The sequence below is a fragment of the Trichechus manatus genome, unplaced genomic scaffold (genome assembly GCF_000243295.1).
Source record: "Trichechus manatus latirostris isolate Lorelei unplaced genomic scaffold, TriManLat1.0 scaffold00075, whole genome shotgun sequence".
NCBI lineage: Eukaryota > Metazoa > Chordata > Mammalia > Sirenia > Trichechidae > Trichechus > Trichechus manatus.
The window spans coordinates 448,326-475,897 of NW_004444011.1; the positions used below are offsets into that span (position 1 = coordinate 448,326).

A 27,572-nucleotide genomic window follows, 5' to 3' on the forward strand; every position below is an offset into this window, starting at 1 on the left:
GGGAACCAGACAAGGATGCCCTCTATCACAACTCTTATTTAACACTGTGATGGAGGTCCTAGCCAGAGCAATTAGGCTAGAAAAAGAAATAAACGGCATCCAAATTGGTAAGGAAGAAGTAAAAGTATCTCTTTTTGCAGATGATATGATCTTATACACAGAAAACCCCGAAGAATCCACAAGAAAACTACTGGAACTAATAAAAGATTTCAGCAAAGTTTCAGGATACAAGATAAACATACAAAAATCGGTTGGATTCCTCTACACCAACAAAGAGAACCTCGAAGAGGAAATTACCAAATCAATACCATTTACAATAGCCCGCAAGAAGATAAAATACTTAGGAATAAATCTAACCAGAGACATAAAAGATCTATACAATGAAAAACTACAAGACACTACTACAAAAAACCAAGAAAGACCTGCATAAGTGGAAAAACATACCTTCCTCATGGATAGGTAGACTCAACATAGTGAAAATGTCAATTCTACCCAAAGTGATCTACAGATACAATGCAATCCCGATCCAAATTCCACTGGAAATTTTTAATGAGTTGGAGAAACAAATCACCAACTTCACATGGAAAGGGAAGAGGCCCCGAATAAATAAAGCATTATTCAAGAAGAACAAAGTGGGAGGCCTCACACTACCTGATTTTAGAACCTATTATACCGCCATGGTAGTCAAAACTATGGTAGTATATGTACAACAACAGATACAGAGACCAACAGAACAGAATCCAGACATAAACTCATCCACCTATGAGCAGCTGATACTTCACAAAGGCCCAAAGCCTGTTAATTGGGGAAAAGACAGTCTCTTTAACAAATGGTGCTAGCATAACTGGATATCCATCTGTGAAAAACTGAAACAAGACCCATACCTCACACCATGCACAAAAACTAACTCAAAATGGATCAAAGACTTAAATATAAAATAAAAAACGATACAGATCATGGAAGAAAAAATAGGGACAACACTAAGAGCCCTAATACATGGCATAAACACAATACGAACCATGAGTAACAATCCACAAGCACCAGAAGAGAGACTAGATAAATGGGAGCTCCTAAAAATCAAACACTTATGCTCATTAAAAGACTTCATCAAAAGAGTTAAAAGACAACCTATAGACTGGGAAAAAATTTTTGGCTATGACAAATCCGGTCACTATCTAATCTCTAAAAATCTACCAGATGCTGCAAAACCTCAACAACAAAAAGACAAATAACCCAATTAAAAAATGGGCAAAGGATATGAACAGGCACTTTGCCAAAGAAGATATTCAGGTGGCTAACAGACACATGAAGAAATGCTCACAATCATTAGCCATTAGAGAAATGCAGATCAAAACTACAATGAGATATCATCTCATTCTGACAAGGCTAGTATTAATCCAAAAAACACAAAATAATAAATGCTGGAGAGGTTGTGAAGAGACTGGAATACTTATACACCGTTGGTGGGAATGTAAAATGGTACAACCACTTTGGAAATTGATTTGGCGCTTCCTTAAAAAGCTAGAAATAGAAGTACCACATGATCCAGCTATCCCGCTCTTTGGAATATATCCTAGAGAAATAAGAGCCGTCACACGAATAGATATGTGCACGCCCATGTTCACTGCCACACTGTTCACAATAGCAAAAAGATGGAAACAACCTAGATGCCCATCAACGGATGAATGGATAAACAAATTCTGGCATATCCACACAACGGAATACTACGCAACGATGAAGAACAGCAATGAAGCCATGAAACATCTTTAACATGGAGGAATCTGGAACTCATTATGCTGAGTGAATTTACTTAGTCCCAAAAGGACAAATATTGCATAAGACCACTAATATAAGAACTCAAGAAAAGGTTTAAACACAGGAGAAAACATTCTTTGATGGTTACAAGGGTGGGGGGGGGAGTGAGGGTTATTTACTAACTAGATAGTAGATAAGAATTATATTAGGTGAAGGGAAGGACAGCACACACTACAGGGGAAGTCAGCACAACCGGACTAAACCAAAGGTAAGAAATTTCCTGAATACAATCAAACACTTTGAGAGACAGAGTCGCAGGGGTAGGGATCTGGGGACCATGCTTTCAGGGGACATCTAGGTCAACTGGCATAACAAAGCTTATTAAGAAAATGTTCTGCATCCTACTTTGGTGAGTGGTGTCTGGGGTCTTAAAAGCTTCCAAGCGGCCATTTAAGATGCATCAATTGGTCCCAACCACCTGGATAACAGAAGAATGAAGAACACCAAAGACACAAGGAAAGTATTAGTCCAAGAGACAGAAAGGGCCAAATAAGCCAGACACTTCATCAGCCCGAGACCAGAAGAACTAGCTGGTACCCGGCTACCACCAATGACCGCCCTGGCAGGGAGCACAACAGAAAGTCCCTGATACAGCAGGAAAAAGGTGCGGTGCAGAACTCAAATTCTAGTAAGAAGACCAGGCTTAATGGTCTGAGAGTAGAGGAACCCCGGAAAGCATGGCTCCTGCATTGTCTATTAGCCCAGATATAAAACAATTTCCGAGGCCAACTCTTCAGACAGGGATTGGACTGGACTGTGGGACATAAAGTGATACTCATGAGCAATGTGTCTCTTAGCTCAAGTAGATACAAGAGACTAAACAGGCAGCTTCTGTCCAGATGTGAGATGGGAAGGCAGAGAGGGTTAGGAGCTCGTTGAATGGACATGGAGAATCAGGCGTGGAAAGGAGTGTGCTGTCACAGTATGGGGAGAGCAATTAGGGTCACATAACAAAGTATGTATAAGTTTTTGTACGGGATACTAACTTGAAATGTAAACTTCATTTAAACTACAACAATTAAAAAAAAAATTAAAAGAAGAAAAAAGTAAAAAATAAATAAATAAAGATAGGGTCTTTGCATATGTAATCAAGTTACGATGAGGTCATACCAGATTACACTGGGCTTTAATTTAATGACTGGTGTCCATATAAAAGGAGAAAAAATTGGACACAGCAAATACCCAGGACGAATGCCATTGATGGTGGAGGCCAAGATTGAAGTGATGAATCTTATAAGCCAAGGAATGTCAAGGACTGCCAGCAATAATCAAAAGTTAGGAAGAAGTAAGGAAGGATCTTCCTCTAGAGCCTCTGGAGGGAGCATGGCCCTGCGGACAACTTATATTTTGAACTTCCAACCTCCAAACTGTGAAAGATTAAATCTCTGTTGTTTTAAACAACAAAAAAGAAATCACTGCCAGAGATTTCATTGCTAGTTGAGAATGCAGTTTTGAGGTCTTGTAAAGTCTCAGGTCTACTGGATGCCAACCCCGAGAATATAGTGTCATGTACTGCAGAAAGAAGTGAAGAAACTATCTGACCCTCGTTCTTACTGACGGCATCCTTAAATTCGTGCTGAGAAATCCTTAAATTCGTGCTGAGAAATATCTTACTCGTTCCTTGAAATATTACCTATTAAGAAAATGAAATATAATACAAATGTTCAACAATAGGAAAATGTATTAGTACATTATAGTCTATTGGAGTTTCAATCAATAGATTATATGATGTTAAAATAACTCTGAAGACACAGGCAATAGGGGAAAGAGTTTAAGAAATAATGGTGAGTAAACAAAGCAGAACACAAAATTATATACATTGAATGACTAAATACAAAGAGTGGAAGGGAAGAGGGGATAATGGATATATCTTTTTTCTTTTGAATGTGTCCTTTAACATTAAAAGGTTGCAGTTGTATTAATATTTCAAAAATGTACATATATTCAAAACAAAAGTTGAGGACCAATAGTCAAAATATCCCTTTTAAGAATGATTTCTCTTTTAAACGTTTCAGAAGGTCACAGAAGGCAGGAAGTCCAGGGTGTGTTGTACAGAATAATGGAGCAGCTATTCACTTTACAACAATCAACCTTTGGACTAACTGCCCTGTGTGTATGATTAAACGTATGTAAACATCCTGGTCTTTACTTCTTAATGAGAAAACTATTTAAAATAAATTCTTTCTTAGATGTTTATTTCCAGCTGAAGTTGTTCTTCAATGGACATTAAAAAGTCTAGAAAAGGATGCTGCCCAGGCTAGATTAAGAAGCGACTTAGTGAGAATCTACTAATAACAACGTGAATTCTTACATATATGCTATTCATTAAAAGGGAAGGTAAATGGTAACCCTGGGAAAGAAGAATTCCCAAATATAAAAACGAAGGAGGAGTGAAAGGAGGTAACTCACCGGGAGTTATTATGATGAATATTACATGCTCGGGCCATTAGTACCACAATAATTGGTCGAAAGGCTTTTCCTTTTCCATCAAAGTAGTACTCAGACATTTCCTTAAGTTCTGTTGTAGATATGAGTAGTTCCTGAAACAAAGTTTCTCTGTGTCAAAATGGCTTCACCAATTGCACAGAAAGTCAATAGGATGGAAGAATTCCATTTCTTCTTCAAAATTTTTATTTGATTACAGTGTATGCATCTCAATTGAGAAATTCAATGTTCAGTTGGAAAAGATTCTAACACTGTATGGCCAGAAACCTGGCTGCCCTGAAGGCCAGGCCATGAGCAATGACTGGCTTGGCCCTGAGGACAGAAGTGCTAGAAGCAGGTACTGCCACTGCCCAGTGACACTTCTAAACACCAGATGAGTTCAATAGTAAGCAGGAGAGGAAAGGACAGCTGTGTAGAGAAAGGAACAGGGGCTGGTTAGCATCTAGAAGCATGGAGGGGTGACGAGAAAGAAGTGAGGGTGAGAGCCAGGGCCTGCTGGGAGCCTATGAAGCAGGAGGCTGGGGGTGTCCTGGGTGGGAGGCAAAGCTGTGTATTAGGGGCAGATAAGATTGCGGTGGGGGGAGAAGAAGTAGGGTTAGTATGTCTGGCTCAGCCTTTATTACCTAAAGACATTTAAAGGTTCATAGAGGAAGTATAAGAAATGGTTGGCCTGATGGCAAGGAGCTTACAATTAAGTTGGAGAGACAAAACTTTAAAATATAAAATATTCAGTGAATAATATTCTGCTAACCTGAGCAATATGGCACATTAAGTACCTTCAAAGTTCAGAGAAGGGAGAGATCAGTGTGGGCTAGAAAAACTGAACATTTCATGGTGGAGATATGCTTGAACCCAGGATCAGAAGAAATAGGATTCTGAGTTGTGAAGAGGAAGGCGAACCTTGCAGGTGATGGTATATGAGTGTGTGTTTGTTGTATCTGCTGCTCAAAGGCTTGCTTGACTGAATGAGACTTATCCCCCAGAAGCAGTGGGAGCTAAGAACGACCCACCTCAGCCAGGCGCAAGTGAACATGACCCAGAGGGTCAGTCATTAACTCACTGAACAACCGACCCGATGCCAAACACTTTAATAAATACAGAGGTTACGAAGATAAGTAAGTCAGCCCCCTGCTTGCAAGGAGCTCAGAATCTAGACAAGGAGAAGTAAAACAATAATAGCAATTTAACACTATACAATGTGAAAGGTGCTCTCACTGAGGTAAGCAGTCACCCCAGGAGCACAAATGAGGGACCTCTGGCTCAGGCTGAGACAAGGAAGAGGATAGTAAGAATTTTCATTCTTGATATTCTTGACAACAGAAATGAGGGTGGCCTGACCAAGGTGGTAAGGACTAAACGAAAGAGACTAGAACTATGTGGAGAGGGAGAGGTCAAGGATCCTTCCCAGGTCCCTGGGTGGTACCTTCAATGAACAGGGAACACAGGACAAAAAACAATTCATGGCGGAAAAGTATAGTTTCAGAAACGTTAATCTTGAGATAGTCATGGATGCTTCTTTGAGTTGCCCAGTAAGCACTTAGGTATATGGGCTTAGGAGAGAAGATTTAATGACCAGTCACCAGTTGTCACTGAATCGACTCCGACTCTTGTACCACCCTGGGGTGCAAATAGTTAATTCCCTCAGCTGCTACCATAAGGGGAGGGGTTCGAGTCTACCCAGAGAAGCCTCAGAAGAAAGGCCTGGAGTTCTACTTTTGAAAAATCAGCTATTTAAAACCCTATGGAGCACAGTTCTATTGTGACACATATCATGTCATCATGAGTTGGAATCAACTTGATGGCAACTGATTTTAGAGATATTATTGGGGAGTCCTAAGTATAGAAGGGAGTCCCTGGGTGGTGCAAAAAGTTGGTGTGCTTGGCTGCTAACCGAAAGATTGGAGGTTTGAGTCTACCCAAAGGTGCCTGGCAACCTACTTCCGAAAAATACTGAAAACTCTATGGAGCACAGTTATACTCTGACACACATGGGGTTGTCATGAGTTTGAGTCAACTCCATGGGAACTGATTGACACTGGGGTGGGGTGGGGTGGAGGTGATAAAAAAGGAACTCATGAAGCAAACTGAAGAATGGCCTAAGAATGAGGAAAGCCAGGAAAGTGCGGAAGGGAGGGGAACAGAGTTTTAAGTAGGGAATTGTCAACAGTGTCAAAAAAGTCAAGAGAGATAAAAACCAAAAGGTGTCATTGCACTTAGTAACAGGAAATTATGGATGACCCTAACAAAAGCAGTTACAGAGGAGAAGCTGGAGAGGAAGCCACAATGCAATGGCGCAGCAAATATAGAGGTGCCGAAGAGAAACAGAGGGTAAAGAATTCTAAGAAATTTGACTGTAAAGGAAGGGAAGGTCCTTTTAAAAATGAATATGAAGAAACTGGAGCACCTTAAGTGGATATGAAAAAGACAACAAAAAGGGAGAGTTTGCAGATAAAGGAGAGGCAGCAGACCATTGCTGGACCAGGTTCTAAGGAACTGAAGAGGAGACAAAGGGGATGGGACTTGCATGGAGGTAAAGCGACTGCCCTTAGGAAGGAAGGGGAAACACACTCTTCACTGAGATGGGAGGGAAGAACTTGAGCATGTAGAGGCATGCAGACAAGCTTATCCACGGAGACAGAGCAGGAGTGGAGAGAGCTCCTGCCTCATGGCCTCTATTTTGTCTATTAAATAGGAGGTGATGCCGCTATGAGAATCTGAGAGTTAGTAGGGTGGGGGCTTGAAGAAAGTGGAGAAATCTGAAAGCTGACAAGGGGGATGTGAATATTTGTGGGCAGCATTTTAGAATCCATGTGAGGCTGGGGGCCACTGAAAGTTTTTGGGAAAAAGTAGAACTTGGGGCACCGATACTGAGACTTAGATGAGGAAGACAATAGCAGGAGCCATTGGGAAGCTTCATTTTTCAATAAGCTTGCAGCAGGTGATGGAAATGATGGAAGAGTGAGGTAATTCATGTCACAACTATGTATACTGCTGATAGCATTTTTTCAGTTCCCCAACCCTGCAAGAACCTCCTCCTGGACAGTAACATGCATGACATCCTCAAAATTGCCCAGCATAAGGTTGTACATAGCTGTTGCTCAAGAAACATTTGAAACTTGACGTGCACAAACCAGGTTTGTAATGGCATCGTGCTTATGTAAAAAACTGCACGGGCTTTTCATAACTCTAAAAATCAACATGACTTGACAGCACAGTCAAAGATCTTACCTTTCTAATGTCCTCATACAGACCTTTCAAGTCTCTCCAGCCAAGTTTAAAAGGATCGGTGTATTTCTCACCGCTCCGTGTTTTACTGCAACAGCACACTGCTGGTGCTGTATGATGAAACCTGGGACCAGCAAGAGTGCACACAACGTAAGACTGAGTGCTATTCTATCGAGACGACTTCATTTTTAAGTAAAAATGATATAGACACATATATACACACATACATGTACTAGAGTTAGATGATGAAAAATTAAGCCCAAATACTTACGGGAAATTAAGCATGAATCCAAAAGATCATTATGATTTAGAAAAACATACAGAATTTTGTTCTTGCTAAACAGTGCACCAACAGTTCATTTTTACAACCAGGACTTTAAAAAAAAACCTGTTGCCATCGAGTTGACTCCGACTCATGGCGACCCTAAAGGACAGAGTAGAACTGCCCCACAGGGTTTCCAAGGAGTGTCTGGTGGATATGAACTGCCGACCTTTTGGTTAGCAGCCATAGATCTTAACCACTACACCACCAGGGTTTCCAACCAGGACTTTGAGACCCTACAAAATCGAAGAAACGCTAAACTATGTTCACTGTGGTGCTAGATTGAGTTTAAATTTTACTATATTTCCAGTTTTTGAAAAGGGAGAGATCACACAGAAGAGATGCATGGCATTTAGTTAACCAACACATTACATTTATTGGACTAGCCCACTACGATTGAGAATAGAAACTTACTAGCAATAGGAGTAATAATTTTAGTAGTTGAATACGGATCATAAACTTACCATGATATCCTACACACATTTGGAAAGGAAGATGTTAAACTCTCCATAAGATTAAAATAGGGCATCTGTAAAATAAAAATATCAAGGAATTCATAAGAAAAATATTCCTGACAATTTCAGTTTATAACACTGGATAATAAAAACTTTTCCCATAATTCATAATAAATATAATTTTTATCTTTTAATTGCCCATTTATAGGTGGATTATAAACTTTAGAAAAAGGATAGTTTTAAAAAATGAGTTTCCTTTCCCAGTTACAAAAGCAATGCCTGTCATTACAGAAAACATAGTTAAGAAAAAAGAAGAAAATAGTTATACTCTGTCCTATAGGGTCACTATGAGTCAGAATTGACTAGACGTCAACAGGTTTGGTTTGGTTTTGTATAATGTATTCCTTCTCTCAGAGTCAGTTTCCATATTCGTATCTGTCATGGATTGAATTGTGTCCCCCAAAAATATCTGTCAACTTGGTTAGGCCATGATTCTCAGCATTGTGTGATTGTCCACCATTTTGTCATCTGATGTGATTTTCCTATGCGTTGTAAATCCTGTCTCTATGATGTTAATGAGGTGTGATTGATGGCAGTTATGCTAATAAGACAGGACTCAATCTACAAGATTAGGTTGTGTCTTAAGTCAATCTCTTTTGAAATATGAGAAGCCAGCAAAGAGATGGGGGGGACATGCAGGGAGGGGTGGCTCATACCACAAAGAAACAAGAGCCAGGAGAATAGCGCATCCTTTGGACCCAGGGTTCCTGTGCTGAGAAGCTCCTTGACCAGGGAAGATTGATAACAAGGACCTTCCCCCAGAGCCGACACAGAGATAAAGGCTTCCCCTGAAGCTGGCACCCTGAATTTGCACTTCTAGCCTCCTAGACTGTGAGAGAGTAAATTTCTCTCTATTAAAGCCATCCACTTGTGGTATTTCTGTTACAGCAGTGCTAGATAACTAAGATACTATCCTTTCAGATCTGAAAAGTATGTAGTTTTCAAACAATTTCTTTCCATTTAAATAAGACTGGTTATAGAACAGTAGAGATTAGTATTATTTACACTTTTAAAAATTCTTAAATTGGTTTAAAACAAAGAATAATCAAGATCCAAAGAACACCAGCTCAGAAGAGTAAAAAGATTTCAATATTAAATAATTTACATTTGTATAAACATTGCCTATTGTAAGTTATTGTTCCAAAACATACTTGGAAATTATACTTCTGGAGAAGTAATGTTAAAAAAAAACAAACTCTCAGCAGCACATTTTGGTATTAACTTAATCTAAGAACAACAGATCACTTCTAAAACATTCAGAGGTGGTAACAACAAATATTAATTTCAATAATTATGGGCCAGGAATTATGACAGGCATGGGGGACCCAAAGACATAGATTGTCAGTCTCAAAGATTTCAGGGGACACAGGCATTTTAAAAAACTATGAATTTACTAATTTAATGAAAGGGCTCTTAGCGAGATCATTTCAAAAAGCACTTCTACAAAAAGGACTAATTTAGCACAACAATAAAAACAAAACTAATCTACTCTATTAATAATAAAGCCTTAACAAAATGCTTTTACATACATTATTTCATTTGATCCTCGCAGCTACTTGCTTTTATACACCTGGGAAACTTGAAGTTCAGAAAAGTCAAGTCTGAAAAACTCATATGCAAATATGTTTACAATACATCAAACAAAAAAAGCTGCCTACAGAACTGTGTGCATCATGTGATTCCACTTAAAATTAGAAACACTAAAAAATTCTACACACCACACATACATGAAATACACTCAGAGAGAATGGGGTTTGTGAGCATACAAATCAGAGTGATAAAAGTAGTTATTCTGGAGTAAATAAGATTGTGGGTGTTTTTTGTTTTGTTTCTTTTTCTTGTATACATTTTCTGATTTTTCTGTAATGAACATGTATTGCTTTAGAAATAACAACAATAAAGGCTGACTTTGCCAGGCAGTGGCCAAGGAAGACAGTCTGAGCTCCAGTCTTTCTGCCATGTTGTTGTTGTTATTATTGGTTGCTACCGAGTTGACTCCAACTCATGGTGACCCCAAGTGTTACAGAGTAGAACTGCTCCATAAGGTTTTCTTGGCTGTCATCTTAACAGAAGCAGATCACCAGGCCTTTTCTCCCACGGTACCACTGGGTGGGTTTGAACCTGTTTGTGTCATTAAACCAATAAGAACACTTACACCATCCCAGGCAACTACAATGTCTGTCCCTGGTTAAGCTTGACTTGGAAGACAAGCCTGGAGATCTGCTTCCGAAAGTTCACAACCTTGAAAACCCTATGGAGTAGTTCTACTCTGCACACATGGGGTTCCCATGAGATAGGATCAACTCGATGTTAACAAACAAGAAAACAAAGTGATAATCCTCCCTTTTGATTTCACAATCATATGACATTTAACCTACTACCCTCCATTTTTATGGGTAATAAATTCATATGAATTCATTATACTACTTACAAATAAGGATACCCTAATGGAGGGTTTGAGACCTAATAATATTCCTCTTACCTGGGGTGAAGGGTTAAAATTACATAGCTAGTAGAGTGCTCTTAACTACTAGGTAGTAGTTTAAAGTAGCATCTTAGGAAGACAGATTTTGGTTCAAATTCCAACATTTCCAACTTGTGTTACCTTGTGATATCTTTCTGATGGAGAGATATTGAGCTTAATTTAGAGTATAAGTAAAGCCCTTAGCTCAGAACCTAGTGCACAATATTTAATTTGATAAAATATCTATTGAATAAGTTATTTTCTGCTTCAAGAACACTATAGGACAGTGTTTTCCAAAGTGGGGTTACAGACACGCAGAAGAGCAGTAAAGTGTTGCAAAGGAGTTGTGGAAAACAGAGCTGTGACACTTGAGTGTGCCACTATTAGCATTAAGAAATAACCATTTTTCCAAGAACTGATGTTCTTTTACCTTTCCATCACATATTCTCCCTGGATCTATTTTTTAAAATAAGATAAAATGCTGCATAAGAATCAAAAGTGCAGTATTGACAAGTGATTCGGCATGATCAGATGCACACTGCTTTTTGCCCTATTACAAGATTTGCTACACTATTAATGGATAAGTCAGAAGAATATATGAACATCAGGAAGTAGTAGAGCTGAGTTGGAAAGCCAGAGCTGGCTTTATTCTTGCTGCTCTTCATCTCCAAGGATTATCAGGCCCTGAGAGACTCAAAGTAACCAAAACACAATGTGCTGCAGGCAGACGCCAGAACACTAATTGTATTATAACAAAATATCACTGACACATGAAATACATTGTGTTGGTGTTGTCAGTGCAATCCCTCCTTGTGGTCACCAAGGCAGACATGGAAGACATCAAGTATATTCTTGTGTCTGAGTAAGATGCTTGGTGCACATGGAATCAGGAAAAGGATGGTGTCAAAGGAAAGTATCTAGTGGCATCAGATGGTGGATGCATCCATCTCCTCAAACAATATCCACATCTGTGGTACTGGAAATATTTGAAGTCTGACTAGGACAGTAGTGAAATGGATCCCAGTAAAGCCTACCTTTCTCTGATACCTTTTCCACTTTCTCCCACCTCTACAGGCAGTCCCCAGGTTATGAACATCTGACTTACACACGACCTGTACTTACGAACCAACCCGGTAAAGCCTATTATGTTAAAAATTCAAGGTACAGACATTTGTTTGTATTAACAAATAGGTGCTACTTTATGACACACATCAAAACATTATTATTATTACTGTATTATTATGGTAAAGATGTTTTAGTGTATCTAAAAGTGCTTCTTTGTTTTTTATGCATAGAAAGGTACACTATATACTATACACTAAGATAAACATTTGACTGACGGTAGATATGAACCGTACTAACTGTTCCACTTTACGTACAAATTCGACTTAAAGACAGATTTAGGAATAGACCTTGTTCATAATCCTCATAATCTGGGGACAGCCTGTATATTCTTTCTTTAGGAATGTAACATATCCCAAAAAGGTTACTGTCTAGACTGCTCACTAGCCAGCTGCTATTCTCTCTCCAAATGTCTATTTTGGATAATATGTATCAACTTTGGTACAAAGTAGACATTTATACATGTGATAAAATATTACAATTTCATATTGGTAAATGATGTTTGACAGGTACATGGAAGTATGAAGTGTACCAAATCTGACTGAAACCAGAGTCTTAAATTCAAACAAACAAAAAAAAGGTGGTGGTGGGGAGGCTTCTCAGATGGCAGCCCAACACTAATACAATTTCTAAAGGGCCCTGTGGGTTCATAGATATTGTGCAGTTATGCTTAACAAAATGGGTATACTCCATGGCACGTTGAGAATTAATCACTACCAACTGCAGAACTCACAAAACCATAAAATCATGTCAACTTACAGATGCTAAATGGACTGGAAAGGGAGAAAAGAGATTGAGTCCAAAGTGTGGGAGGCAGTAGAGAAGAGCTTCAAAGTGTCAAAAGTTATTGCTGGGATTCTGATTTGACTTTGGTCAAATTTAAAGATAACCTCAAGTTTCTCTATTTCCGACATCCTCATACCTTTTCTCCTTCTGTTACCCTTCCCACCCCCATCCAGGTATGCTCGACCTCCTAACCAAGTGCTGTACGAGTAAAACCTCGTCCACTCTTGGCATCAGACCTGCATTCTCCGCCAAGACCTTTTCTGACTAGTCCGAGGCCAATCTGATCCTCCGTATTTCTGAACTCTCGGAGCCCCTTTTTCTCTAAAGTTCCCGGTAAACTCTGTCTTCTCAAGCCCACCGTAACTTGTATCTTTGTCCATACACTAAGGAGACAATCTGACCACTTCTTTGTTTCCTCCGGTACTTTCCTCCTTGCTGCATCCTGCTCAAATCCCAAATGCTCCTCTTTCCCAAGGATACCGCTCTGCGCCCCAACGTGGGGCGCCCCTCCCTCAGGCAAACGCTCGGCGGCGACCCCATCCCATCACAGCGCGCGGCTCTGTCTCATCCCAGGCAACCAGCTACCCTCGCGCCCCACCTCAGGCCAACCCCGTGGCCCTCCGCCCACAGGCCAGGTACCCTCCACCCGGCCCCGGGACGCCCCGACCCGGGCGCACGTGCTCGCTCGCTCCCATTCATTCCGCGGCGCCGCTGTCATCGGCTAGGTGACCTCTGCGCCCCGGCCTCTGCGCGCGCTGGCCCGCCTCACCTTCGTGCGGGCACCCGACGAGGAGCGCGTCCCGGACGACCCCGCACGGCCCGGAGCGGTGGGCTCGGGGCTCCGCGCGGCCGGCCTCCAGGAGCAGCAGCGCCGCCAGGGCCACAAGCACGAAGCCATGGTTAGAGTCTGAAAGTCGCGGCAGCGGCGGGGGCCCCGCCTATGGCCCCCGAAGGTCCTCCTCCTCCCGGGACCCGGAGCCGGAAACCTAGCACAGGAAGAGCTTCGGCTTCACCCCGCTCGGAGCGTCATGTTCTCGCTCCTCCCAGGGGCTGGGCCGCAGTCCTCACCGAACTTCGGGCGCCTCGTAGGCCGAGTTGACAGCGAGAGCGAGACCCCCGCGCGGTTCAGGGAATTGGCGGCGGCGGCTCGGCCCGTCGGCCTGGCCCAGGAGAAGCTAAGAGTGACCCCCGAGCCCCTCCCTGCCGCTTTGAGGATCCATAAACTAAAGCAGTAACAGCAAAAATGTTCCTTTTGGAGAACGACTATTAGCAAGAACTATCACAGAGCGCCAAACGTCCAGTCAACTGACTTGTTCTGCGTGTTTGGTTCCCGCTCTGCTGGTTAGCCTGGAGGCTCCAGTTTCTTTGTCGATTTCTCTTGGCTGTGACCGAACACGCTATCGTCTGCTGCCTGTTGCAGTCTGTCCTTGAAGGAAGTGTCAGTTTATACACCTTACCTGTAACAAGTCAAAACAGCATCAGGGCTATTGTGAAAGAGAAGTCTAATTAGCCTCACTTTTCGACTTCTGGACTCTCTCCTCTGAAAACATTATAGGTATATTGTTTGGTAGTTTGGCAGTCTTGCTCACATCTGCGTATGTGAGTCCCACTGTTAGGTATATTGAGCTGTGTGAAATTTTTAATATTTGGCAATGTTGAACCTACTTGTAGCCAGCCCAGGAGATACGTAGATTGTACAAGATTGGTACACCATATGGGTTAGAAAGACCTTCCTTTCTTAGCTCTATGCCAGATCTACTCTTCTCATGGCAAAGAGAGACAGTATTTACAACCGAGATCTATGATTAAGATAGAGTAAGTATCTTGCCCAAGGATATACAGTTGGTAAGTGTAGTATTGCACAATTGTCAGACCATTTTCATTTAGAGATTGTTTTAGCCAAATTTAAAACAAAAAACCTGGGTCTTAAAAACATAGTATGGCACGCTTAAGCAGGGGAAGCAGAAGAAATTGTTAAGGCTTCCAACAGTGTAAGTAAACTCTTGGTAAATAGCAATATCCCATCAATAGGGCATGCAGAAATCTGAAGTAGTTCTTTTGACCCAACTAAGCCAAGAACGAGTCTAGGAATTTAAGAGCATTGTCCAAGCTGTGCAGGTAGCTACTAAAGAGCAGACTTCTCTTGAGCACAGTCTAGAAACGACTTTGATCTTTTTTTGTTGCACTTAGGCAAACGAAACAACCAGTTGTTGTGTGCTGTTCAGTAAATTCTGACTCACAGCGACCCTATGAGACAGAGTAGAACTGACCCATAGGGTTTCCTAGGCTGTAATCTTTATGGGCAGATTGCCAGGTTTTTTTTTACTGGAGAACTGAGGGTGAGTTCCAATGGTTGTACATACTGATAAAAATGAAATAAGTATGTAATTGAAAGCATTTTCAAAAAATTTGTCATTTCAGTGTTGTAAGGTTGACTGCACTTTTAAGACATTTTCTTGCCGTATTGATGTTACTGTTCAAAATGTGCCATCTGCGGTAGCATGTTTTACAGCTAAGAGGAAATGATAAATATAATTCTTTGTATATTACCGAGTCTTGGTTCACAGTACTTCATAACACGTTTCATCCTGATGTTGTTAGGTCAATAATCAATGAATTATCAAGAACACTAGTACAAACAAGAGGTTCAAACATAGTTGCATTGAAAGGTTAGCCGTTTTTGTAGATTTTGTATTCTTTTGCAAAGTTGTGAATCCTAAAGAATTCATTTTTTGAATTACTGATAAAGGGTTAATATGTTTTTGGCATTTTCTCTGGGGTTTTTAGCCTGCGACTGATTAGTAAATTGTAACAAGGGTGAGGGTTGTATACCTTTGAAGCAGTTAGCCTTTTTTTGGTCCATGGCCATTGATGGCAGGTATTAACTGATCAGCTACTGTGTCAGATATGAATCAATCAGTACAAAATCATAACTAGTAATGGGACACTTTATGCTGTCTACGCCCTGTCAAAATGTTAGAGCATCATAAAGGAGAGTGTGTTAATTACATAATTTAGTCCATTTCCACACAGAGGCTCTCTTGTGGAAGAAAATACACTGTTGGATGTGCTTCTCTTAATCGTATTGTCAGGTTTTCTGTGGCAGATGCTGAAATCATGCATTTTTTGGTTGACTACCCGTTTATTCTCTCATGTTGCTGCCATTTTTACCATGTACATAAGGGAAAGTATAAAGGGTTAATTCTGGCCCACATTTGCCTGTTTTTATTACTCATATAGCTTCCTTTATAGGGAAGATACAAGATAGGTCTTACCGCTATTATAACTGACTTTTAGTTAACCTAGGCTTGAGTGGAATGAATAGGAATTGTTCCAAACAGTTGAGCAGATTGTTAATGCCACCTTGCTCCACTGATTTGACATATTTTTGTTATATAGGAAATTCTTATATGTACTTTGGACTGTTTCTGTGCTTTCTGTTGAGTCCATTGATCTTTCCATCTATTTTTGGGCTAATAATATTTTTAGTTATTGTATTTTTGTAATTTCTAATATGATAAGCAAACTCTCCCATTTCTGTCTCTTTTTTATTTAAGAAATGTAATGTGTTTATTTTTTCCAGATTTGTACTTATAAGTTCATCTGTTTCTTCAAAAATATTCAAAAAAATCCTATTAGAATTTTTATTAGATTTCCAGTATCTTTATTAAATAATTGGGAACACTGACATCTTTACAACATAATCTCTAGCCAGAAACATAATGTTTTTGTGTTCTTTAATATTTTCTTGTGCTTTTATTAATACACCTGCCCTCTTCTCGTTGTTTTAGTTTTAATTGCTTTAGATTAGGAAAGCAGATTAAAATTTTAAGAATTGTACTTAAAATATGAGTAAATATGTTCTGATTATTTAAAGGATGCTCAATGATCTCGCTCTTTTTTTTTTCTTCTGTAGCTTTTTAAATAAAATACATGCGCTTTTTAGTGCAAGGACTTTATGAAACATACTGTCTCTTCAGAGGCAATTTTTAAACTTCTAGGCTTGCATGCAGGCACGTTGTGAAGTTTCTGGTGTGATCCCGATGGTATGTACATCTAGTAAAACGTCTTCTGGTGTTAGAGTTCTTTATGTCTGTGTCTACTTCCCTCAGTTGGTTGTCAGTTTCTGAAGGGCAGAGAGCATGTGGTTAAGTGCCTGGTACTGTATATTTTGTTTGGATTCCACTGAATTGGATATTACTATAATTCTAATACTTTAATGCAGCTTAGTTTCATTTTATTTTTATATTCTTATTTACTAATATGTTGTACATTCTGTTCGTCTCCTGGGAGTGAAAAATCTTTGAAGATAGGGTATGTATCTTATTGTTCTAAGCTTTTTGCATCCCCCATCCGCTTGGGCAGTTCCATATACTGTACTATATGAATATTGACTAGATATTGTTGCAGATTATTAAATAGCCTTTAAGGAACAAAATATAAAAGAAATAGTGGTTTAAATTTATTATCTTGAAGAACTGTTACCTTTTTAAGGAATATTAATGCTATACATGCAATAAATGAGAACTTTAAGAGGGTGTTATTTGTTTGTTTTTTATCAGCTGTGTTGCCAGTTGATCCTATAAAAGAAAATTATGTTTGTAAAGTGAAAAACTGTATTTTTTCAGTTGCCTTCCCTACTCCTTTCAAATCAAGAGTACATCTTGTAGCAGTTTCAGAGGTTAGGCTTTATTTTTTCACAGTACAAATACTTGAGTCAACCAACGTACTGTAACATTTGTCTCAAAAATATTAATATATTTTTTCAGAGTTAATGTGGTCAGTCTGTTGATAAATGATGTGTATATGAAATTCAGATTCTTGGAAAATGTTATTCTCACAAGTTACTTTTTGATACTTACACCTGGAACACAGTACTCAGTTTCATCTTAATGTTATAAGGAAAATACAATTTTGTGAAAGAAAGGGGAAATTAGTTAAATTCTCACCTCAGAGAACCTCTAGATATGGTTTTTTGTAACAAATTCTGAGTTGTTCTCTCATGATACAAATGATTTTTGGATAAAAACGAGACATTTCTTTTTTTTTTAGTTCCTTAAAAAAAAAAAGTGCCAGGCAAAATACTATTTTACCGTGAGTCACAAGAAATTCATAAAAATTTTAGAGCCATATAATAGAGCTGTGTTTCCACACTATCAAATAATGATAGAAAGTATGGTATATCTCTTATGAAGAAAATATTAATAATGTAATTTTGGAAGAGATTTATTCTCTCAATTTTCTTTCATTAATTCACTTTGCTTGAAAATTATTAAAGAATTTACTTATGTTTATAGGAAGGATTTTTTTTTCCTGCCTCAGGAAGTTCTAGAAGATATTTTGGACCTTGATTTATCTGTCTTAGAAACAGATGATTTCATCTACCTTGTAAGTGGTGAAAAGATAGTGTTTGGATCCATTCCATTGGCTCACAGATATGGTGGCCACCAGGTATGAGTAGCATCACTTCACTTAAGCAATTATAACTATTTGGTGGAATTGCTATCCTCGTAAAGAAGTTGTTTTGCATTAATTTCTCCTAATACTAGCAGATTGAGACTTCAACAAGATGTTTCTAGAATAATATTTCATCATAAAACGTTTATAGATTCACTAATGTGCTTTCTTGCTGTGATAAAGCTAGAGCCTAAGTTTTTTTTTTTTTTTTTTAAATGGAGTTGAGAAAACTGGGACAGCACAAATACAACATTTCTGAATTATTGCTAGAGAACTTATTCAGTGAAGATTTAGGCAACTGAATTAGGTAAAACCAAACACCACGATATGACAGTATAAAAGCTGAGAAGGTCAAATAGATTATGATTTTGCCAGGGTAGCTGTAGAACAAAGTTGTAACACTGCTAGAAAGGCAGAAAATCCGGGTTCATTGGGAGTATTATATATGCTGTAGCAATTAGGAAGCAATTAAGAAGGTACCTTCTAGAAATAAAGCAAGATGTTGAAGCAAGTTCAGAGTATTGTGTCTGACTAATCAAAAAAAAAAAAAAGAAGAAGAAGAAAATGGAAACACAGGATCAATTGTTTAAATTGCTGTGACTTTCCAGTGAGGTAGTTAAGATTAATTTAGCACTTCCTGGTTGTTTGCAGGCTGTTCTGGTAATGCTAGTTTACTCAGGAATAATTTTTAGAAGGGCAAGTAGTAAAGTATAAAAGTATAAGGATTAAATTAGGAAATATATGAAAAGTCAACGTTAGTGACTATAATAATTGTAATCAACATCAGGGTCTGGTTTGTTGGGTTAGTTAATTCTTTTCTGACTTTTAGTGCTGTCGTTCTTCAAAGTCCTTGGGTTAAGAAGCAAATTATATTGTTATACACACTAATAGAATTGAAAACGACTTCCGGGATCTTCTAGGACAAACTTGAACCTCAGTTTCATGACCTGTAATGTGAGGTTGACTAAGATCATTCCAGGAGTTCTGAAAAGTGCTATGGCAAAGAAATTTGCTTTACTTTATTTAACATACTATTTTCTAAACATATTTGGCCACAGATTAAAAAAAAAAAGTTTTTTTATTTTTAGTGTTTTTTTTAGGAATAACTTTAAATGTTTTGCTGAATCATGAAACAGCTTAGAAACTTCTGGACTACATGGTCCTTATGGTCTTTTCTAGCTCTCAAATGCAAGGATTCCTGGTTCAAAAAGCCATGACCCATATAGGTTAAATTTATTACAAAACATTTTATGCCACAAGTCACGTTTACTGTTGAAGTACAAATGCAAACCTTAGGCCTGCAAAAATTTTTTAAGCCCTTCTTTTTTTTGTAGGATTGTTCTGTAGCATAGTGAATTAGATTAAAACTTTTATCAGTTTTCTACTTCATCTCTTACTTCTTTTCCCTGATCTGAAATTATGCTTTAAATATTTATTTATGAGAGGGACTTTGCTGTTTTGAATTTACCGTGCAGTAAATGATTTCTCTTTTATTGATGGAAAACTAGCTTCCTGATTCCCCTGATTTCACTCCTGGCTCTGGATTCATCATTCTTTCTACTTCCCTCTCATGGTGTGGGATATACCTAATGTATTGTCGACTTTACTAACCTTCCAAATCTGCCGAGAGCACCTTTCAGACTTGTGTTCTTAGAGATATTCCATTGCAAAAAGTAAATCATGATGAGTTTGATAATGAAGATACTGGATAGATTTTTCTCAATTTTATGTTTTTTTTTTCCAGAAGTTTAAACATCTTTTATATATTCCACAGCTGTTTATAGAACCCCTTTCTAATGCCAGGAGCTATAATGTTAAGTGAGGCCTATCCCCTTACCTCAAATTGCTAATACCCTAGTGAACCAGTTGCTGTTGAGTCGATTCCAACTCATGGTGACCCCATGTGTGTCAGAGTAGAACTGTGCTCCATAGGGTTTTCAGTGACTGATTTTTTGGAAGTAGATCACGAGGCCTTTCTTCCAAGGTGCCTCTGGGTGGATTCTGCTGCCAGCCTTTCCAGTTAGCAGCTAAGTGCACTGATCATTTGTACTACCCAGGGACTCCTGTACCCTAGTGAAAAAGATAGGTAAATAAACAAATTCCATTATCATCATGGTTGTGATAGGAGTAAGTATAGGAGTTATGGGAACTCATAGGACCACCCTTCCTAGCCCCAGGAAATCAGGAAAGACTTTCTTATGGAAGTAACATCTGTGTTGAGAAAGGAACAACATCTAGGTTAGCAAACAATTGTTGACAATAATAATAATAACCATCTGTTGAACACTTGCATAGGTCAGGCATAGGATAAAGCATTTTGCATATATTAGCATTTATTGTTACAACAGCTGGCAAGGGTTATCCCATTTTACAGAAATGAAAACTCAGTCTCAGTGAGATTAAGTAACTCAAACAAATTTCCACAGCTAGTAAGTGGCATAGCTGGGATTTGAGCAACAGCAAACAAATTTTAACAGAAAAGTTTGGGAACAGTTAATCGTGTGGGTTCAAAAGCAATTTTTTAGGTAGAAGTCTATTCATGATTTTATATTGTATATGTATAGAAGTACAGCCAGAATGCTCCATAGAAGTGAGGATGGTGAGAGTTAGTCTCACATACTTTGGACATGTTACCAGGAGGGACCAGTCCCGGGAGAAGGACATCATGCCTGGTAAAGCAGAAGTGACTGAAAAAGAGGAAGACTCTCAGTGAGATGAATTGACACAATGGCTGCAAGAATGGGCTTAGACAGCAACAATTGTGAGAATGGTGCAGGAACAGGCAACACTTCATTCTTTTGTATATAGGGTCACTGTAAGTCGGAAGCAACTCAACAGCATCTAACAACAACATGTATAGCATAGGCAAAATTTCTGCTAATAAATTATTCCTAGTTCATATTCTGGAATTAAATAGATCAGTTCTAGCTATTCTAATACCTAACAAATTGGAGCTCAGCTATAAGATGAGGAAGGAATCAATTATATGTCTTAAAATTATATTAAATGAATTTCACTTATATTTTATTGATTGGATTTTATTTTCACATTTATCCAAGTTGTTATTATGATCATAAAAATGCAATACCTTATTCTCAATTTTGACAAAATTATCTTAGATACGAAAATTACTATAAAAACTATAAAGACAAATATATATTAATAATTTTCCCTTTTCCCCTTTAGTTTGGCACGTGGGCAAATCAGCTTGGGGATGGAAGAGCCCACCTTATGGGGATTATTTGAACAGGTACCGCATGTTTTCTTGCATAATAGCTTTTCTGTTAAATATTAACATGAATTTTCTAATACTTAATTTTTTTTTGACGCAAGGGTGAAAAATGGGAGCTCCAGTTAAAAGGCTCAGGAAAGGCCCCATACTCCCGGTAGTTTGATGCTTTTTATTTCAGTGATCTAAATAAAATTTGATACTACTTTAATTATAAATGAAAATCTTTTAAATTTTTTTCCGTGTAGAAATGTTGATGGTAGAGCTGTATTTCGTTCTTCAGTGAGAGAATTTCTGTGTAGTGAGGCTATGCACTATCTCAGAATTCCAACCAGCAGGGCTGCAAGGTAGTTTCTCTTTTCTTGAAGCTAACTAACTGGGTCATATTATCTCCAGAAATGTGTCAGTAAATTGAGCAGATAAATCTCTGATGGCATGATTTTAATAGTTTCTTATAGTTTCAGGTACTTCTTGATAGCTCATTTACTGTAATAGAATGGTACTTTATCCTAGTAGAATGGTGGCTGTGGTTTATGAACAAAATGAGAGTAACCTATGCTAGAGTGATTTTGTCATGTTGGTTAATGCCTCTATTTGATTTCATTTTTCTTACATATTTCAATGAGGAATTAAAGGGCAAATTGTGATTTTTTTTTTTAAAGCTCATAAGGACCAATGTTTTAGTGTCATACAGATGTGAATTTAAAGACTGGACTCTACCACTTACTAATTATATGTCTTCTGGCAACTTCCTTTACAACAAATGTTCTTTTATGTAAAGGATAAATGAGATATAAAGTGCTCTGCATGGTATCCGGTTCAGAGTAGTGTTCATTAAATAGTGGTTATTACTAGTAACTTCATGAAGATGGTGTTCTTGATGTTGTGTGTATCTATGTGTGTATATGTATAGCTTTTGACACGTATATGTTTATAATTATGAATATTCTGAAAAGGTTAACGTGTGTTCTGTTACCTTATCTTTATAATTACACAAGTAGTGGCATTAAGTAGATATTACTGAAAGAGTAGAACTCTTTTTGAGCAGGAAACATAACTTTGATTCTCTTATTTTTAGTCTGGTTGTAAGTGATGATGATGTATGGAGAGATTAGTTTTACAATGGAAACATTGAGAGTGAGGTAATACTTCTTTAAAGAATTTTTTACATAAATTCTTAAACTTGGACTGAGCTGTTAAAGAACAATAGATATTGGATGTCTTTGTGGTCTTAAAAATTAACCAGTGGTTCTTCAAGATGTAATTTCAGCATTACAGTATTAGAATAGAATATACTTTCCCATGTTCTAAATATATGTCATAGTCTCTAGTCTTAAGGAACATACAGTCTTCATAGAGAGAAGACAAACATACAAGACAAATGAACAATAAAATATCAGAGGTCAGTAAAGGGAAGATAATTTCAGCTCCGTGGAGGAGGTGGGAATAGATCTTGAGCATAAGGTGGGTGGGATTTCAGTGGGCAGAGGGGAAGAGGGAGTGGAGCGTGTGAAGGAGGAGAGAATAGCACAAACAAAGGCCCAGAAGTAGGTGTGAGTGTGGTGGTCTGTTGAGGGACAGGGCCAGCAGAGAGAAGCTTCTGCTTTGGTTCATATAAGTGAGTCATCTGGTATAAACTTTATCTTGACATCCAAACACAAGTACAGTGTTTCCTATAAGAATGAAACATGAATTGTATTTACTAATGGTATTAGGAATGTCTATAATCAAGAAAGAAGAAGGCAATAGAAGGCTAAAAACATAAAATTATGGATTCATTTTATTTCTTCAGTACAAGCATTAGTTAGAACACATTCAAACATTTATTTTTTGAAATTAGTTTTGAATTAGCTAAACACTAGTGGAAGGCAGTTAAACAATATGATTTATGCAGAACAAGTAATTCACGTATTCCCTATTTCAGTATGAGGTACAGGGGAAGAGTCACAATTAATGAGGCAGTGGAGATCTGATGGTGGAAGCCTAACAACCTAGCAACCTTCACTAGGCTGGAGCCTTGGTGTTTCTAAAAGGGTTGTGGTTCCTAACATTCTAACCGATTCAGGCTTAAAGCAATAGAAAAAAGTCCTTTATCCTTTATAGGGTGTAAATTAAAATTAGTTGTTTTCTGATAAATTGAATCACTAAATTTCTTTTTATTACGATACTTTCACTTTTAAGAAAAGCATATTGTGCTTGAAATAGTTTTATGCTAAAATAAATGTTTCTTTTTAAGGTGTGGTAATGCTGCGTATTGCAAAATTATGGTTCAGAATTGGATCACTGAAAATTTTTGACTCATTATGGTGAACTGGATTTACTAAGGTTAGAAAATTACATTTTTTGTAAATGGGAGGAGACAGGAAAATATTCTTGTTTATGTGCTGTGAGGTATTTTCTGTTTTCTTATGAGTAATACTAAGAATTTCAATTAATAAATATTTTTAACACTTGCTATATGCCTAACAAGGAGCCCTGGTGGCACAGTGGTTAAGTGCTCAGTTGCTAACCAAAAGGTCAGCGGTTCAAACCCACCAGCTGCTCCACGGGAGAAAGATGTGGCAGTTGGCTCCTTCTCTGTCCTGTAGGGTGGCTATGAGTCGGAATTGACTTGATGGCAGCGGGTTTGGTTTTTTGGTTTATGTGCTTAACACTGTGTGAGTTTTCTAGGAGATAAATAAAAAAAAAGGAAGGAGAAGTGTAACGCCCAGTAGTCCCTTTCTCAGGGAATATATTATCTAGTATGCAACCCCATTGCAGCTGACAGCCTCCATACTACTCAGAGACCTAGGTGAAAGTGGCCCCAAACTTCTCAGTTCAGCAGCCTCAAAAGGCTCAGAGCTCTTCTCTCAGCTTCTGAGATTTCTTGGGTGCTTCCTCTGTCTCATGTCTCTTCTTTACCTGGATTGTTGTTTTGATATATGTGATGGTGCCTGTTTCACACTGGGTTGACCCAGATGTTAAACTTAGTCTCTTCTACAAGAGGAAAATAAACAAACAAAAGGCCAAATTTACAGAGTACATCTTACTGAAGATTTCTGAGGGCAGGACAGAGGATGGGCTGTTTCAAAGGAGCAAAAAAAAAAATGCATTCTTCCCCTTGTGTCATGCAGTACACCTCCTACCACTCTCTGATATCTGGTGCCTGCCCGCATCTGTGCTTACAAATTCCATCTTCCTCAGAGAACAACAAGATGTTTCTTTAAACAACACATTTCCTCCTTTAGTGAAACTGTGTTTCTGTTTGTTAAGGTAATATAGTTTTACAAATCATTAGAAGTATATAAGAAAAATTATCTTACATGAAATGTGGATCCTATATTGTAGTTATTAGTTTTGTAAATCTAGATACCTGGTCCTAGAAGATTACGGAGAGAAAAATGAGAGGAATTAATAAGCAAAGTAGAGAAACCATCACATTTGTCTTGAGCCGTCTCTGAGTCTCTTCAGCACACGTTTACTGAACTCATAATCATCCAGGATTGTTGAGAAGTTCTCTACTCTCTTGCAGTAATATTTCTAACTTTCCGTTTGTGTTTTTGAGTCACTTTTGCTTATATTCATCATGCCACTGAAATGGTTCTGTTTGGTCGTCATATTTCAGCTATATTTCATTTATTTCTCTCTGGCATTTGATGCATGCTGTTGACCACTTTATCTTTGAAATGCCTCTACTGGCTAACATGACATTGTTCTCTCATATTAAATATTTTAAGTCTTTCTTTCTTACTCTGTCTTTATTAATCAGCTTCCTTTACCAGTGCTTTACTTGTTGATGTTCCACAGGATTCCATAAGACAAATTCTAATCCACTCCTGTTGTTTTGACTGAATTTTAATAATTCCCAAAGCATATCTAAAACCCTAATTTTCTTCTGGATGCTCTCTTATCCAGAGCAATCAATATGAGTGGTTAGTCAATTAACTAGAATAGTTTGGTAAAATAGAGAATAAAAAGTATGATAAATACATGATGCATAGTACTTTAAATGTTTTAACTTTAAACATTTGCCAATTTTTTATCACCTAATTTGTGAAGCCTTATGTGACTTTCACAAATAATCATTCTCTATACTTTTTTTATATTTCTATTACTGCACTTATTTCTGTAATGTTGTTACCAGTTCATATGTTCTTCTCCCTTAAAAGATTTTGTTGCTCTTTGAGGTTTGAGTCTGTGTCTTGTCGTTCTTATTTCCCTAGCAGTTGCACTGTGCTTGGCATACAGTAGATGCTCAATGAATGTTTATTGAACTAATGTGCTTTTATAACGTTATAGATATAATATGATCTTTGTTCATGGATTGAATTGTGTCCCCTAAAAATATCTGTCAACTTGACTAGGTCATGATTCCCAGTATTGTATATGACTGTGTAATCCGATGTGATTTCCTTATGTGCTGTAAATTCTATCACTATGATGAGGTTATACTGGTGATGTCTACAAGATTAGGTAGTGTCTTAATCCAATCTCTTTTGAAATATAAAAGAAGAGAGCAGAGACACATGGGAGCCTCATACCATCAAGAAAGCAGTGCTGGGAGCAGGGCGCATCCTTTGGACCTGAGTTCCTGAGCAGAGAAGCTCCCAGACCAAGGGAAGACTGGTGCATCACAAGGACCTTCCACCAGAGCCGACAGAGAGAGAGGGCCTTCTTCTGGAGCTGATGCCCTAAATTTGGACTTGTAGCATACCGGACTGTGAGAGAATAAACTTCTCTTTGTTAAAAGTCATCCGCTTGTGGTATTTCTGTTAGAGCAGCACTAGGTGACTAAGACACTTTGAAACACATTTCCGTTTTTAATTGGTATTGAGGAAATATCTCTGTGGCTGTTGTGGGAGTACAATCTTCTTGCTTTAATTTTTATTTTTGCAGAATTTTTTAAAATTGTGCTTTAAGTGGAAGTTTACAGTGAAGTCAGTTTCTCATACAAAAATTTATACACACATTGCTATGTGACCCTAGCTGCTCTCCTTGTAATGTGACAGGGCACTCCTCCTCTCCACCCCGAATTTCCAGTGTCCATTCAACCAGCTGCTATCCCTTTTTGCCTTCTCATCTAGTCTCATGTTATCTCCTTGAGCTAAGAAGCACTGCCTTCACAAGTATCATTTTATGCCTTATAGTCCAGTTTAATCTTTGTCTAAAGAGTTGGCTTTGGGAATGGTTTTAGTTTTGTGCTAACAGAGAGTCTGGGGGCCCTGTCTTCTGGGGTCCTTCCAGTCTCAGTCAGACCATTAAGTCTGGTCATTTTACTAGAATTAGAGTTCTGCACCCAACTTTTCTCCTGTTCCATCAGGGACTCTCTGTTGTGTTCCCTGTCAGGACAGTCATTCGTGGTAGCCAGGCACCATCTAGTACTTCTGGTCTCAGGCTGATGGAATCTTTGGTTTATGTGGCCTTTTCTGTCTCTTGAGCTAATATTTTCCTTGTGTCTTTGGTGTTCTTCGTTCTCCTTTGCTCCATGTGGGTTGGGACCAATTGATGCATCTTAGATGGCTGCTTGCTAGCTTTTAAGACCCCAGACGCCACTCACCAAAGTAGGATGCAGAAGATTTTCTTGGTAAACTTTGTTATACCAGCTGACCTAGATGTCTCCTGAAACCATGGTCCCCAGACCTCTGCCCCTGCTACTCTGTCTGTCCAAGTGTTTGGTTGTATTCAGGAAACTTCTTAGCTTTTGGTTTAGTCCAGTTATACTGACTTCCCCTGTATTGTGTGTTGTCCTTCCCTTCACCTAAGATAATTCTTATCTACTGTCTAATCAGTGAATATCCATCTCCCTCCCTCCCTACCCTCGTAACCATTAAAGAATGTTGTCTTCTGTGTTTAAACCTTTCCTTGAGTTCTTATGATCATGATCTCATACAATATTTGTCCTTTTGCGACTAATTTCACTTAGCATAATGCCTTTCAGATCATCCATTTTACGAGATGTTTTGCAGATTCTTCGTTCTTTATCGTTGTGTAGTATTCCATTGTGTGAATATACCTGTCTTAGGCTGGGTTCTCTAGAGAAGCAAAACCAGCAAAGTGTATAAATATATATATAGAGAGAGATTATATCAAGGAAACAGCTCGCGTGATTGTAGAGGCTAGAATGTCCCAAGTCCGAGGATCAGGGTAGAGGCCTCTCCCAAGTCACACAGCTGCAGAAGCTGGCAAGCCCAAGATCGGAAAGTCAGAGAACAG

The 27,572-nt window shown here is 38.4% G+C and overlaps 1 protein-coding gene and 1 pseudogene across 2 annotated transcripts in view; one reads left to right on the top strand and one right to left on the bottom strand.

The window, feature by feature from the left end:
* PDSS1 (decaprenyl diphosphate synthase subunit 1) overlaps positions 1-13,679 on the bottom strand; it is a 56,208-nt gene extending 42,529 nt beyond the window's left edge. For both annotated transcript variants that reach the window (XR_002824721.1, XM_023735018.1), the window contains exons 1-4: positions 13,464-13,679; positions 8,272-8,336; positions 7,489-7,609; positions 4,225-4,355 (exon numbers count right to left, since the gene is read on the bottom strand). Coding sequence is in view for 1 of the 2 variants with exons in the window: in XM_023735018.1 (XP_023590786.1) it covers positions 4,225-4,355; positions 7,489-7,609; positions 8,272-8,336; positions 13,464-13,592 (446 nt within the window). In the remaining variant the exon portion in view is untranslated. The remainder of the gene's footprint in view (positions 1-4,224; positions 4,356-7,488; positions 7,610-8,271; positions 8,337-13,463) is intronic.
* LOC105756496 (UPF0061 protein ETA_18310-like) overlaps positions 13,635-27,572 on the top strand; it is a 67,808-nt pseudogene continuing 53,870 nt past the window's right edge.